This window comes from Rattus norvegicus, chromosome 1 (genome assembly GCF_036323735.1).
Source record: "Rattus norvegicus strain BN/NHsdMcwi chromosome 1, GRCr8, whole genome shotgun sequence".
NCBI classification, from domain to species: Eukaryota; Metazoa; Chordata; class Mammalia; order Rodentia; family Muridae; genus Rattus; species Rattus norvegicus.
Genome location: NC_086019.1, coordinates 171,339,343 through 171,355,367, shown reverse-complemented (window position 1 = coordinate 171,355,367; position 16,025 = coordinate 171,339,343). Strand labels below are relative to the sequence as shown.

At 37.2% G+C, this 16,025-nt stretch overlaps 2 protein-coding genes across 2 annotated transcripts in view; one reads left to right on the top strand and one right to left on the bottom strand.

The window, feature by feature from the left end:
• Positions 1 to 2,556: 2,556 nt before the first annotated feature.
• Positions 2,557 to 16,025, top strand: part of Or5p6 (olfactory receptor family 5 subfamily P member 6) — a 40,984-nt gene continuing 27,515 nt past the window's right edge. Inside the window, exon 1 of the mRNA XM_063285734.1 lies at positions 2,557 to 2,664. Coding sequence (XP_063141804.1) covers positions 2,557 to 2,664 — 108 coding nt within the window. The remainder of the gene's footprint in view (positions 2,665 to 16,025) is intronic.
• Positions 14,840 to 15,823, bottom strand: Or10ab4 (olfactory receptor family 10 subfamily AB member 4). The gene has a single exon (NM_001000215.1). The coding sequence runs from the start codon at positions 15,821 to 15,823 to the stop codon at positions 14,840 to 14,842; it is 984 nt and encodes a 327-aa protein (NP_001000215.1).

Sequence of the window (16,025 nt, the reverse complement as noted above, 5' to 3'; positions counted from 1 at the left end):
CTTATATCAGATATCTGTAGGCTTCCAGATCCCTTTTGCAGGTGGTCTGGGGCAGATGGGGATGGGAACAGGAGGGATCAGATGAGGGAAGAGATAAAATACTGGGAGAAAAACCTAATATTGGGTGCATTTCAGTATTGAGGTGGAAACCTAGTACAAACTCTATGGAATTTATGAGTAACATTGGCAAAGACTCCTAGTAATGGAGGACACAGGGCCTGAACTGACTGTCTTCTGAAATCATGCAAGGCCTCAAGTGGAGGGATTAGGACACTAACCCATTCACAAAACCTTTGACCTACAGTTTGTCTTGCCTACACAGTGTTCTGGGACTAGATCCAAGCATAATGGTCATCAAAGAAAGCAGAGAGAGACTTCATCCAGCAACTGATAAGAACAGACACAGAGTCCTACAGACAAACATATATGCAGAGCTCAGGAGTCTTATGGAGGATGAAATAGAAGGATTGAGGAACCAGTGGAATCAGGGATACAACATAAATCAACAGACAAGGACTCATGGGGCTTGCAGAGATCTTTCTTCATTCTTTCCTAGGTGTCTGTATCTTCTTTAAGCCAGCACCATATCGTTTTAGTCCTGTAGCTTTGACACATACTTTGGAAGGCTGGAGAGATGGCTCACCCATTAAAAGCTAGGTTTACAACCAAAAATAAATATACTTAAAACCCAACCATTGTGGGACTTCATCTCAAGTTCTCAAGTTAATTTTAACTATTTTGAGTGTTTTGTGAGTGAATATGAATTTTTGAGTTTATATTTCTGTTTCTATAAAGAATGTCCTCAAGGTTTTGGTAGTGTTTGGGTGACTATAATTGCATTGGATATTGGTAACATTTAGTGCATAAGCCAAAGATGTTAAATCATTAATTCACATCCGTGTCAGTTTTATTCATCACCTTCTTGAAGTTGTCAGTGCAATATCTTTCTGTGTTAATTTTTTCCTGTGTATGGCATCTTTAAGTTCTGAGCAATGAGTTTCTTTTCTGAATTTTATTATCAAGTAGTTGTAGTGTAGTATTATCTACAGAAAAGCAACCAATTTAACATACAACTTTGTTGTATTTTAGTTTTTGAGCAAATTTTTGTGGTTTATAGCAAAATATGCCATAGATATTCAAAGAAAATCTTCTCTTCCCTTTCTTCCTTTTTTCTTTTACTATATTTTGTTCAATTATTCAAGTTACAACTTTCAGCACTATTATGAATTCAAATATCAGAAGTAGACCCATTTTTCCCTGTCTTACTAGGGGAAGGTATCAATTTTTGACCATTAAGTATAATACTTGTTATGAGGTGATCATATGCAAATTTTATTATTGTGAAATAAGTTATTGATTCTAAACTTTGTTGTTTGAGAAACAAAATTATAAAAGTGTTTGTGTCCTTATCTTCTTTTGTATTAATAATTGAATGATTTTTATTATTCATTTTGTATTACATTGATTGGCATATGATACAGCATTCTTACATGTAATACATAAACTTAGAGTATCTGTTCTTCTGTTGTTGAACTCACTTTGCTAGGTACTTTGTGGAAAAGTTTTATATTTATATTCAGCAGGAATGAACCTGTGGTTTTATTTTCTCATTAATCTGTCAAGTTCAATTTTAGGACACCAACTACTTAAAACTGAAAATTTAACTAAAAAACAAAGATGGTAACATCCAGAGAGGCATAAAAAATAAACAATCATTTCCTGGAAGTTTTAAACTTCGAGTTGAAACTGATTCTACATGGTGCATCCTTGTTCACTTTTCCAAATTCCAAGGGAATTAGAATAGGTTTTGGGAAAGGTTTACACCAAAAAAGTTGATGCACATGAAAATTAACTAGCAGATAATTCATGTTTATACAAACACAAGCATCTATAATTTTCACAGTCCAGATGGATTATCAGTGGAATTTTAACAAACAAGACAAGTACTCGAGGGGTTATATCCCAAAAGGCACTGTTTCTCATATACATAACCTTGCTTTATTTTACATTGGCAATTTCTTGCCATTTGTCACTCTTGTTGAGGTACAGGTCTGAACAGGTAACAATTTTTTTCCTGCTGATACATAATGATTATTTCTCATTTTTCGTTACAACTTAAATATTGGTTATGTTAAGGCATTGATAATTTGTCCCACATTCACCTATGCTCAATACAGAGAATTGTCATATATATTCATCTTATTCAAAATAAGAATTCTATGACGAGGTACATGCTGAAGTACCTTATGATGAAGTAATGGTGGGTTTTGTGTTTTATATGCCAATTGTCTAAAACTCCACAGGTTGTTAGTCATAAAGCCAAGACCTATGTGCACGTGCCTTGTCACTGATCTTTAGAAAGAAAATACATTTTCCCCATTTCAATGGGAATTTATTACTCACTGAAATGTAAACTACCAACATGAGGTACATATGATTTAAATATATCAAAGAAATAAATTTTTCAAATCATGAATGACCATGAATCATTGAAATTTATAAGCTGAAATTTATAAGTTCTTTCATGAGGTATCATGCAACAGCATGTACCTGCACATGTTTTGTCATTTATATAATGAAAACAATATGCAAGGAACAATACTGGATTCCATTCTAATAGCATCTCATTTTTATTTCCTGACAGAGATGGAATCTGGAAACTACATATTTATGAATCTACTGACAAGGATACTCTACTGTGGAAAATTGGGGTTGCCTTGCTCCTATGGAGGTGAAGCACTCGATGTATTCTTAAGACATTTCACTATTGAAAATAATATGTTGCATATAGTATTTTTAAACAATTTATTTCTTTACTTACTTTAGAGCTGAAAATTTTTGTTTTCTTTTTTAAGATCTATCTTTTTTTGTGTGCATGAGTATTTTGTTTACATGTATACCTGAATATCATGTGCTTGCTTGGGTCCAGGGAGGTCAGAAGAGTGTGCCATATCCTCTGAACTGGGACATCCACTATTAAGGAACTGGAAATCAAAACATGGTCTTCTGCAAGAACAACTTGTATTCTTAACCTCCAAGCCATATCCAGCCTTATACTCTCACATTTTTATACATACATTATTGGAAAAACAGTAGTCTTTGGAATTCTTTCTCTGAACCATTTTTCTCTATTTCATTTAGATTTAAAATTATTTGTGTTATAATCAAGCCCTTTTGTCAATTACCTACCAATTATCTTTTGTGAAAACGATTTTAAACAAAAAGTATAGCATTTTATGTAGCTGTTTTATAGTGAAAATATAAATATTTGATCAACATTTTTTCTAGAACAGATAGGGTTTTTATTTTTATTGGATATTTTTGTTTACATTTCAAACATTATCCCCTTTCCAAGTTTCCTGTCCATAAGCACCCATCCCATCCCACCTCCCTCTTCTTCTATGAGGGTGTTCCCATACCCAACCACCCACCATTTCCTGCCTCTCTGCCCTGATATTCCCCTACACTGGGAATTGATTGGAAAAATATCTTTATCAATCCTATATCCCATAGAAGGTTAATATCCAATATATATAAAGAATACAAGAAGGTAGACTCCAGAGAAATAAATGACCCTATTAGAAATGGAGCACAGAGTTAAGCAAAATATTCTCAGCTGAGGAATATTGAATGGCTGAGCAGTACCTAAAGAAATGTTCAGCTTCTTTAGTCATCAGGGAAATGCAAATTAAAACAACCCTGAGATTCTACCTCACACCAGTTAGAATGGCTAAGATCAAAAACTCATGTGACAGTAGATGCTGGTGAGGATGTGGAGAAATAGGAGCACTCCTCCATTGTTGCTGGGATTGCAAGCTGGTACAACTACTCTGGAAATCAGTGTGGAAATTCCTCAGAAAATTGGACATAGTACTACCTGAGGACCCAGCAATACCACTCCTTGCCATATACCCAAAAGATGCTCCAACATATAACAAGGACACATGCTCCATTATGTTTATAGCAGCCTTATTTATAATAGCCAGAAGCTGGAAACAACACAGATACCCTTCAACAAAGGAATGGATATAGAAATTGTGGTACATCTACACAATGGAGTACTACTGGCTACTAAAAACAATGACTTCATGAAATTCATAGGCAAATGGATGGAACTAGAAAATATCATCCTGAATGAGGTAACCCAATCACAAAAGTTACACATGGTATGCACTCGCTGATAGTTGGCTATTAGCCCCAAAGCTTGAATTACCCAAGATACAGTACACAGACCACATGAAGCTCAAGAAGTCGGATGACCAAAGTGCAGATATTTGATCAATCTTAAAGCATCCTACATTACAGATGAGCAATGTTCTCACAGTCTTCAATTTTCTGAGTGCTGGAAAAACCAGCATCTGTGGCAGTAAGAGTTTGAAATTGAAAGTTTGATGGGAGCCTCATAAATTCTACTTCTTTTGACTTTCCAGTAATGTTTTAATATCAAACTATACAAATTATTATCTACTCTAAATAATAATAAATTGTTGGTCTTTCCTAAGCTAACTCTCTGACTAAAGTTTTCCCTAGAGGTTTATTTAAGATGAAGCACTACATGTATAATTGGTACCAGAGACCATAATATGGTCTGCAAACAAATCCCGTATGACATAATAGGAAAGGAAAAGATAACACTGGTCCTTAGAGAATTGTTCTGTAGTCCCAGGTATTTAGTGACTGTGCTGTATAAATGTATATTATAAAGATTTATTTCCATTAGGATCTAGGGATGAAGAAGCCAGCAATAGAATCTTTAAAATTTTTTGTGAAACCATAAAAATTTAGGGAAGGACCATTCTTTATATATGTAGCCTTTCCAGAATTCACTTCAGATTGTCCTTACTTTGAATTTTGAACACCTAAGTTCCAAAAAAAAAACAGTGCCCCAAGGAGCTTCCTAAAACAGCTGCAGCTGGCATCTTTCAAATTCACAAAGAATGGGCTAGGTATGATGAGTATTCAGTCTACGAATGTGGTTGTTTGTATTCCCTCCATCATCCAAGCTCTACCTGTATTTTTCAGTTGGAATTGGATTAGTCTGTCAATGTGATTGTTCCTTCTCTATGTAAATAGCTGTGTATTTACCTATAGAGGTTTAAGATTGCACCAGTAGAATAAGAAAATATAAAAGACCAAAAATTCAGGTCTTTTAATTCGGGTATAGCTAAGTGAATAATTTTTATGTGAGAGCATAGAATCTAATCTAATGTGAAGACATAAAAAGAAGACAAGAGGAATGGAGAATAAATATGCTGTGAAATTAGGCCATCAAAGATCCTGGTGTGATTAAGTATTTTAGCAAAGGCACACTTAAACTATAAATTCAAGTAACTAAGGTTTCTAAATTATATATGCCATGAAGAATATATCTTATACAATCATTGGACACTGTCCAACTGCTTTCAGCCTCTTTGGTTTTGAGCATGTAGATTATCAGTGTCTAAGAATTCTGCTCTGGGAAGTTCATGTTTAACAACTATCCATATACTCATTCCCCTATTTCATGTGCATGATTAAGCCTAAATGGTATCAAGGAATAGAAGTTAAATAAGTGAATGACCTAGCACTCATCTTCAAAGTGGTGACCATAACAGACAGTCATGACAGACAGATACAAAAATAAATTTTAAACTAAGAAGTGTTAATGTGTAGTTGTTTAGGAGATTCTCTAGAGAAACAAAAGGAGCAATAGTCTTATCTGAGAAGGCAGCATGTTGGTAGATTCAATGAGTAATTTAGATTGAATACTTGCATTTTCTGATAAAGTCTTTTCTGGGCTTTAGCTCACCGAAATCAGTCTAGATATGTCCACTGTTAACAAAGTATTTCAGTTATATCCTAGCCCTAGTGGCAGTTATACCCTAGTCCAGTTATACTCTAGTCATCTGGTGGCAGTTTGATTCATCATGAGAAAGACTTGGTCATGATACCAGCTGAAAGATAACACCTATGAGTTTGGATTGTTATCTTGCAGAATTATAAAAACACCCTGAGAAAAGGTATAAGATAGTATGCATAACCTCAGTTTCCCAGCACCAAAGGAGGTGGGGGGCACTGTTACACTAAATATCACACTCTGCTAGTTTTCTGTTGGTGCCATAAGAAGCTACTACAGGTTATTACCTTAAAGCAGTAAAGATCATTATCTTATAACTCTGAATATCTAAACTCCGGTATAATTCTTACTGAGATGCAGCTAAGGAGGAAATAGCATAAAGCTGTCCTTGAGGATTAAGAGACAATCAGAAGTCACTCTCTTCTTGGTTGCTAGCTTTCTTTCTCTGTATTCTCCACCAGTAAAGTTTTATGTATATTTTTCTTTTTAAGTTACAACTTTAAATTTTTTCATCTAATCTTCTATTGTTAAGAACTTTTATTGTTGTATCAAGTCCACCTTGACAATTTATTTATCAACTGACTAGTGAATTTAGTTTACCTGAGTAATTTATCATATTGCTAGTTGATGAATATTTTTTCCAGGGCATCTTTGGAAAACTACTATTAGGCTTAGCCCATTGAGTAGTAAAAGGCATTTTGTTTTCAAGGAATTATGACCATCCAAAACCTTTTCTCTAATCACTTCTGTCATTAAATAATACCAAAGATTCAATATTCTTAATGTTTTATTTAAAATTATACAAAATAAAATAATTAAACTTTAAGTGCACATAAAAGTTTTCTCTAGCTCAGTGTGCTGAAACATACTTTTATCTCAAGACTTGTGTGGCACAGACAGGTGGATCTCTGAGTTACAGGCTTTTCTGGACTACAGAGAAAGTTTCAGGACAGCCAGGACTACACAGAGCCTATCTTGAAAAAAATGCAGGAAAAAAAAATGACTAAAACAATCTAGGATTTGAAAACTGCAATCAAATGAAGAGATAGACGTAGGAAATAAAATTTAAATGTAGGCAATACCTCAAAGTAAAGGGATGGAAAGTAATACAAGCAAATAGAAACAATAAGCACAAAGGACTAGGAAGTATTGCTATTATAATCTCAAAACATAGACTTCAAACTAAAACTAATCTGAAAAAATAAAGAGTAACACCTTACTCTAATCAAGGGAACAGTTAACCAAAGAAGTCATTACAATCCTAAATATATATGCCCCAACCATTGATGCACACTATTTTTTTCCTTTTTTTTCTGTTTTTTTTTTCGTTATTAACTTGAGTATTTCTTATTTACATTTTGAATGTTATTCCCTTTCCCGGTTTTCAGGCTAACATCCCGCTAACCCCTCCCCCTCCCCTTCTATATGGGTATTCCCCTCCCTATCCTCCCCCCACTAACACCATCCTCCCAACAATCACGTTCACTGGGGGTTCAGTCTTAGCAGGACACAGGGCTTCCCCTTCCACTGGTACTCTTACTAGGCTACTCATTGCTACCTATGAGGTTAGAGTCCAGAGTCAGTCCATGTATAGACTTTGAGTAGTGGCTTAGTCCCTGGAAGCTCTGGTTGGTTGGCATTGTTGTTCATATGGGGTCTCAGGCCCCTTCAAGCTCTTCCAGTCCTCTCTCTGATTCCTTCAACTGGGGTCCTGTTCTCACTTCAGTGCTTTGCTGCTGGCATTCGCCTATGAATTTGCTATATCCTGGCTGTGTCTCTCAGGAGACATCTACATCCGGTACCTGTCGGCCTGCACTTCTTTGCTTCATCCATCTTGTCTAATTGGATGGCTGTATATGTATGGGCCACATGTGGGGCAGGTTCTGAATGGGTGTTCCTTCTGCATCTGTTTTAATCTTTGCCTCCCTATTCCCTCCCAAGGGTATTCTTGTTCCCCTTTTAGAGAAGGAGTGAAGCATTCACATTTTGGTCATCCGTCTGGAGTTTCATGTGTTCTGTCCATCTAGGGCAATTCAAGCATTTGGGCTAATAGCCACTTATCAATGAGTGCATACCATGTGTGTTTTTCTGTTTTTGGGTTACCTCACTCAGGATGATATTTTCAAGTTCCCTCCATTTGCCTATGAATTTCATAAAGTCATTGTTTTTGATAGCTGAGTAATATTCCATTGTGTAGATGTACCACATTTTCTGTATCCATTCCTCTTGTTGAAGGGCATCTGGGTTCTTTCCAGCTTCTGGCTATTATAAATAAGGCTGCGATGAACATAGTAGAGCATGTGTCTTTGTTATATGTTGGGGCATCTTGTGGGTATATGCCCAAGAGAGCTATAGCTGGGTCCTCAGGTAGTTCAATGTCCAATTTTCTGAGGAATCTCCAGACTGATTTCCAGAATGGTTGTACCAGTCTGCAATCCCACCAACAATGTGGTAGTGTTCCTCTTTCTCCACATTCTTGCCAGCATTTGCTGTCACCTGAGTTTTTGATCTTAGCCATTCTAACTTGTGTGAGGTGAAATCTCAGGGAGGTTTTGATTTATATTTCCCTTGTGACTAAAGATGTTGAACATTTCTTTAGGTGTTTCTCAGCCATTCGGCATTCCTCAGCTGTGAATTCTTTGTTTAGCTCTGAACCCCATTTTTAATAGGGTTATTTGTCTCCCTGTGGTCTAATGTCTTGAGTTCTTTGTATATTTTGGATATAAGTCCTCTATCTGTTGTAGGATTGGTAAAGAACTTCCCAATCTGTTTGTCGCTGTTTTGTCTTAACCACAGTGTCTTTTGCCTTACAGAAGCTTTGCAGTTTTATGAGATCCAATTTGTTGATTCTGGATCTTAGAGCATAAGCCATTGGTGTTTTGTTTAGGAAATTTTCTCCAGTGCCCATGTGTTCGAGATGCTTCCCTAGTTTTTCTTCTATTAGTTTGAGTGTATCTGGTTTGATGTGGAGGTCATTGATCCACTTGGACTTCAGCTTTGTACAGGGTGATAAGAATGGATCAATATGCATTCTTCTACATGTTGACCTCCAGTTGAACTAGCATCATTTGATAAAAATGCTATCTTTTTTCCATTGGATGGTTTTGGCTCCTTTGTCAAAAATCAAGTGACCATAGGTTTCTGGGTTCATTTCTGGGTCTTCAATTCTATTCCATTGGTCTATCTGTCTGTCTCTGTACCAATACCATGCAGTTTTTATCAGTATTGCTCTGTGATACTGCTTGAGTTCAGTCATAGTGATTCCCCCTGAAGTCCATTTATTGTTGAGGATAGTTTTAGCTATCCTCGGTTTTTTGTTATTCCAGATGAATTTGCAAATTCTTCTGTCTAACCCTTTGAAGAATTGGATTGGCATTTTGATGGGGATTGCATTGAATCAGTAGATCGCTTTTGGTAAAATGGCCATTTTTACTATATTAATCCTGCCAATCCATGAGCTTGGGAGATCTTTCCATCTTCTGAGGCATTCTTCAATTTCTTTCTTCAGAGGCTTGAATTTCTTATTGTACAGATCTTTTACCTGCTTGGTTAAAGTCACACCAAGGTACTTTATATTATTTGGGACTATTATGAAGGGTGTCATTTCCCTAATTTCTTTCTCGGCTTGTTTCTCTTTTGTGTAGAGGAAGGCTACTGATTTATTTGAGTTAATTTTATGCCCAGCCACTTTGCTGAAGTTGTTTATCAGCTTTAGTAGTTCTCTGGTGGAGCTTTTGGGATCACTTAAATATACTATCATATCATCTGCAAATAGTGATATTTTGACTTCTTCTTTTCCAATCTGTATTACCTTGATCTCCTTTTGTTGTCTGATTGCTCTGGCTAGAACTTCAAGAACTATATGGAATAAGTAGGGAGAAAGTGGGCAGCCTTGTCTAGTCCCTGATTTTAGTGGGATTGCTTCAAGTTTCTCTCCGTTTGGTTTAATGTTAGCGACTGGTTTGCTGCATATGGCTTTTACTACGTTTAGGTATGGGCCTTGAATTCCTATTCTTTCCAGGACTTTTATCATGAAGGGGTGTTGAATTTTAACAAATGCTTTCTCAGCATCTAATGAAATGATCATGTGGTTTTGTTCTTTCAGTTTGTTTATATAATGGATCACGTTGATGGTTTTCCGTATATTAAACCATTCCTGCATGCCTGGGATGAAGCCTACTTGATCATGGTGGATGATTGTTTGAATGTGCTCTTTGATTCGGGTTGCCAGAATTTTATTGAGTATTTTTGTGTCGATATTCATAAGGGAAATTGGTCTGAAGTTCTCTTTCTTTGTTGGGTCTTTGTGTGGTTTAGGTATAAGAATAATTGCGGCTTCATAGAAGGAATTCGGTAGTGCTCCATCTGTTTCAATTTTGTGGAATAGTTTGGATAATATTGGTATGAGGTCTTCTATGAAGGTCTGATAGAATTCTGCACTAAACCCGTCTGGACCTGGGCTCTTTTTGGTTGGGAGACCTTTAATGACTGCTTCTATTTCCTTAGGAGTTATGGGGTTGTTTAACTGGTTTATCTGTTCCTGATTTAACCTCGACACCTTGTATCTGTCTTGGAAATTGTCCATTTCTGATGCACACTATTTAATAAAAAGCATACATCTGAAATTATGGACACAGGTTGGCATCAACCAATTAATAGTAGGTTATTTCAATGGGGATATTAGCATAAGTGGATTATGAACAACCTACAATCTGTAGAGCCAGAGAGATTGGATATTGAGGAAGGAACTATGGAGGACACATGCTTCTTTCTGGAAGATGGTATGTGTATCTAGTACAGTGAAACCTTCCTAAAATATATGAAGGTGATCCTGATGAAGTCTCTAACAAACGAGGGAGACAGAATCTCAAATGGCCATCTCTTGCCCTCAAATGAAGCTTCAAGTACCAGGACTGGGTTATATTCAATTTAGTTGTTAGCCAAAGGGGTCATAATAATAAAATGACTCCTAATAATATTCTGATATACTCATAGATCAATGCCTTCTTCAGCTACCTTTAGAGAAGCTTCTTCCTGCAGCAGATGGGAACATATACAGAGATCTACTTCTAGATATCATTCAGAGAGTGTCAAACCTTAGAACACTCAACTCTAAATGGAAGTTCTCTATCAAATCACTCCCCACAAGGCTCAGGGAACCCTGCAAAAGAGGAGACAGAAAGCATGTGAGAGTCAGAAGGCATAGAAGACACCAAAAGAATAAGGCCCTCTAAATCAACCAAAGAAAGCTCATATGAAGTCACAAAGACTGAAACAACATACACAGGGTCTGCACCAGTCAGCACAGAGACCTGTGTGCATACATTATGATGTGGGTTTAGTGCTTTTATGGTACTCCTGAGTGTGTAAAGGAGTGGGTCTCTGATTCTTGTGCCTTCTCTTGGGCTCTTTTCCTTCTGTTAGTATGCCTTGTTCAATTTTGATGTGATGGTCTTTGTCTTATATTTTAATTTTTGTGTTTTGTTGTTTTCTCTTAGAATCCTATTCTTTTGAAATGAGAAACAGAAAGGGGGTATGTTCAGATGGTAGAGAAGGTAGGGAGGAACTTGGAAGGGTAGAGGAAAAGAAAAATGAAACCAGGACATATTGTTTGAGAAAATAATTTATTTTCTATAAAATGGAAAATAATGTACTGAAATTCTGCTGTCTGTAGAAGTGACTGTATTTAAGGTCTTGCCATGTCAGTGACAATGTCTGTCAAGCATGAATGGCTAAAATTACTGTTGCCAACCCTTTTGTAAAGGACATTATGTACCTATAATAAATTTACATTTGTTTCATCATTGTTACATATGAATTTATATGTCTGTTATATATAATCTTTTAAATGTGTATTAAAGGAAATTTTGGGTATCAGTATATTTCCCTATAATTATTTCTGCTCACAAATCAATAGCAACAATCATTATTTTATCTGCTTTATTTTTTGTATTTTAAAATAAATTTACATGAAATGCTTTCCATGTTTATTTACTATGCTAGGAAATACATAAAGTTGTGTAACTAGAATGCCTCCCATTACATGAGTTAACATCGGCCTGGGAAATTCACATACAGTCCTTTCTGGTCAGTTTTGCCTTGCACTATGCTGAGGAGTTTATTGTTTTGATTAATAGCAGATTTGAGATTTTTTCCCATGTCATATGTATCTATTATAATCATAAGATTTCTTTTAGAAAGTACAATGCATTATTAATTTGCTTTTATTGTTTTTATTTCTTGGTATGTATATTTGTGCCTCTGTATGGGTATGTGCTCATGAGTACAGATGCTTACAGAGGCCAGAGGAGTTACATATTTCTGGAGCTAGAGTTACAGGTGGTTGTAAATTGCCTGATGTGGGTGGAAAGTCTTATAGAAGAACAATACATACTTGTATCTGTCAAGACATCTCTCCTGCCCAACCACATTTGTTCCAAATACTAATAATTTGCATTCTTTTATTGTTTAATGTTATTCCATTGTGTGAATACACCATTATTGATCAACCATTCATCTACTAATGAGAATTTGGACTATTTCAAGCTTGTAAGTACATAAATATAAAATGAATATTAAAATGGAAATTAATATAATAACAAATAGAGTTTAACAGAAAAATCAGTGAAGCTAAAAGCTGGTTCTTTGGCTTCTATTTTCTAGCACTGCGTATGACTATCAAAATGGATAACACACACACACACACACACACACACACACACACACTCACCAATTAAAGAGAAAGAGGTCATGGTTTGAAATGGAGCAAGTAACAAGTGAGGAGATATCTATGGGAGTGTTTGGTGTAGAATGGTTGACCAATAATAGTGTATTTACACAATAGAATAATATTAATCAATAAATGAATACAAATTATTGATATTCTGAACAAATGTGTAAAACACTATTGTAGGATGAAAGATATGTCCCAGCAGTTACAAGTATGTACTACTTGTCTAGAAGACCCTGCACCCATATCAGAGAAAATAGGAAAACAGCATTTGACCAAAGTGTCTATGATAATTAGTATATTTAAAATGTCTATTGATAGTCCTAGCCACATCAGCCTGGGATGCCAGAAGAAAAACATGCAAGTGCCTGATCCTGTGCTGGCTTGTGGTGGCTGAAAGAAAGACACCCAAGAATTGCATGGGACAAATATGTAGAGAGATGGGATAATAGAGTATGTGGTAGAGAGATGGAAGCAAAAGCAAACTGAAACAAAAGCACACTATGGAGAAAAGTGGAACTGGAGACTCCATGGCAATGAGGAACAGATAGATATTTGTAGTCATGGTGAGGTTCTGGGTTGGGCTGCCACCAAGGCCCACATCCGGGTCCATTGTCCCGTTACAGCTAAGGTCTTGGAATACGTCTATGACCAGAGTTTCCACTAAAGACCAAGCAGATGTCCATGGTCTAGGCTGCCACCAGAGGCAATGGGGATATCTGAGGGACTTGCTGCCAATGGGGAACTTGCTGATCTGAGTGCCACGCACTACCATGGGGACATCTGGTACATTGCTGCTGGGAGCCATGTCTGGTTCTGTGGTCCTATGGCAGCTGTTTAATGTTCCAGGCATGTGTTATCACCAAAGGCTCTGTAGATGTCCCTGGTCTAGACTGACACCTGAGGTACTATGCTGAACTGGCCCTGTCCCTCACAGGCCAACACACTTGGGAGAGCTGGCCTGGCCACTAGCCTGGCAGCATAGTAGACCTGATCCTAGTGGGAAGGCGGTAGGTAAGCCTGCCCCAAGTGTGTGAGCACAGGAGAGCTAGAGCCCCATTTCTAGTCTGCCTAGGGTGGCTTGGGTGAGGTGCCCTTCCCCCAATCCCTTGCTGTCTGTGGCAGGCAGGAGAGCTGGCCCAAGATCATGGAAGCAGGAGAACTGATGCTGCTCATAATTAGCTGGGCACTCAGAACAGACCCTGTACCTCAATGGGCAGCACAGTAGAGATGATACTGGTGACAGGCATGTAGGTGAGCCAGCCCCAAGGACATGAGAGCACAAGAGCTGTTCCTGATCCTCACAGGCTGAAGCATTGAGTGAGCTATCATAGCAGGTAATGTGCTGGGATAGCTCGCCCTGGTGGTATGGGTGCAGGTGAGGTTGCTGGCTGATCAACTCAGCTACCTCCCAGTTCAAGATCCAGTGCTTTGATTTGGTCCACCCAACATCTATCCCATCTGTGATTTACTGAAACACATGAAAGGGCTAGTTCTGCAGATCCATAGGATTTCTATGACCAGAGGTTTCAAAACAGACCAATGATCCATTGCAATGAACATTTACAAATAAAGATGTGTAAACAAAATGGCATAGTGTGTGACATACTGTAACACTACACTTTACACAAGACTTAAATCTATCTTAATCTATCTCATTTTATTTTATATTACTTTATTTTGTGGAGGAGGCTGCGAGGGAGAGGGTGGATGTGAAGGAATGGTGAAATGAGTGGGTATCTGTTGATCTGGAGATTGTATCAGTTTATTTTTTACAGGGATATATCCATTATATTTAAGCTCTGATTTTTAATAGGAATAAATCATTCTTTTAAGTCGACATTAAGTTTTATATTATAATGATCATATGTCATTCTCTGTTCTAGCTTAGAGTTTATATGTTCTCCTTCATCAGCCAATCACACTGCTAATTTCTACTCATTGTACTCCTCCCTCCCCATCTCTTCCTCTTTTGTTTTTCTATCTAATCCCTAGCCTTCTTTTTCTTCACTATTGTTTCCTTTCATTTTGTCTTACTAATGCAATTATTTTCTTTTCCACCAAAGCAACCATAATCATGAAAATAGTGTTCCAAAGCATCCTGAAATGCTTGTTAAAGGTATGCATGTATTCATAAATGTTTTAAAACCATGATCTATTTGCTGTAGAAAATGGTAAAACCAGGACAAGTCAGGCAGTTAGATAATACTTTAATTGCTTTGTACATTAAATAATGTTTTTTGATGGAAATACCCAATTTCCCACTATTGTTGTCAGTGTTTAATAGTTGTTCTTAAATGTTCAGGATTTGTAATTGCCAAACAAGGTAAAATTTTATTGACACTGTATAGTACCTTCCTCAGGGCTGTCTGCATTTCTTTATTTCTTAGGCTGTAAACAATGGGGTTGAGCAGAGGTGTCAGTACTGTATATGTGACAGCCATCAGCATGTCTTCATGGAAGGACCCACTGTTCTTGGGTATCAAGTAGACAAAGCAGGCAAATCCATAGTGCATAGTCACAACTGTGAGGTGAGAGGAACAGGTTGAGAATGCCTTATGCCTCCCCTGTGCAGAAGGCATTTTCACAACAAGGAATACTATGAAGATGTAGGAAATCATGATTAAAACAAAGCTGCCCACCAGAACAAATGCAGAAAGCATAAAAATAATCATTGCATGATGAGCAGTGTAGTCACATGCAAGGTAAACCAAGGGTGAAATATCACAGAAAAAGTGCTGGATAGTGTTGGAGTCACAGAAAGACAAGTTGAATATGGTGAAGGTGATGCTGAGAGAACAAAGGAACCCAATGACACAGGAAGCCATTATAAGCTGAAAGCAGACCTTTTGGGTCATAAAGATATGATAATGCAGAGGGCTGTGAATGGCAGTGTAACGGTCATAGGACATGGCAGCCATGATGAAACAGTTGTTACCAGCCAGCCCAAAGAAGAAAAACATCTGTGTGGCACACTCAGGGAGAGAGATGACCTTGCTCTCTGAAAGCAAGTCCACTAATATTCGGGGCAAGATCACCATAGTGGTGCATGTTTCTGAAAAGGACAAAGCAAAGAGGAAAAAGTACATGGGAGTGTGAAGGTTGTGATTGAGTTTGATGGCCACCATAATGGATGCATTTGCTATGAGGATGGTCATATGGGAAAGGAAAATCACAACAAAGAGTAGATTTTGTAGCTCTGGGAAACTGGAAAAACCCCACAGAAGGAATGTGGTCACTGTGGTGTGATTGCCCATCTTCTAGGTGGCAGCAATTTTTACCCAAAGATGAATATGTGCTTAAGGTCAAGGCTCTAAGATGATTGTGAGGAGCTTCTGCACTGATGCTGTCAGTTACTTAACCAAGACTTTCCAGGTAGTTTAAAACAAATGAATAAAGAAACCTGTAAAAGGGGAGATAATGGAGTTGAAATAACTCGACTAATAAAGGTACTTCCAG

Coding starts and splice junctions, on each gene's coding strand:
- Or10ab4 (NM_001000215.1), bottom strand. CDS start 15,823: ATGGGCAATCACACCACAGTGACCACATTCCTTCTGTGGGGTTTTTCC.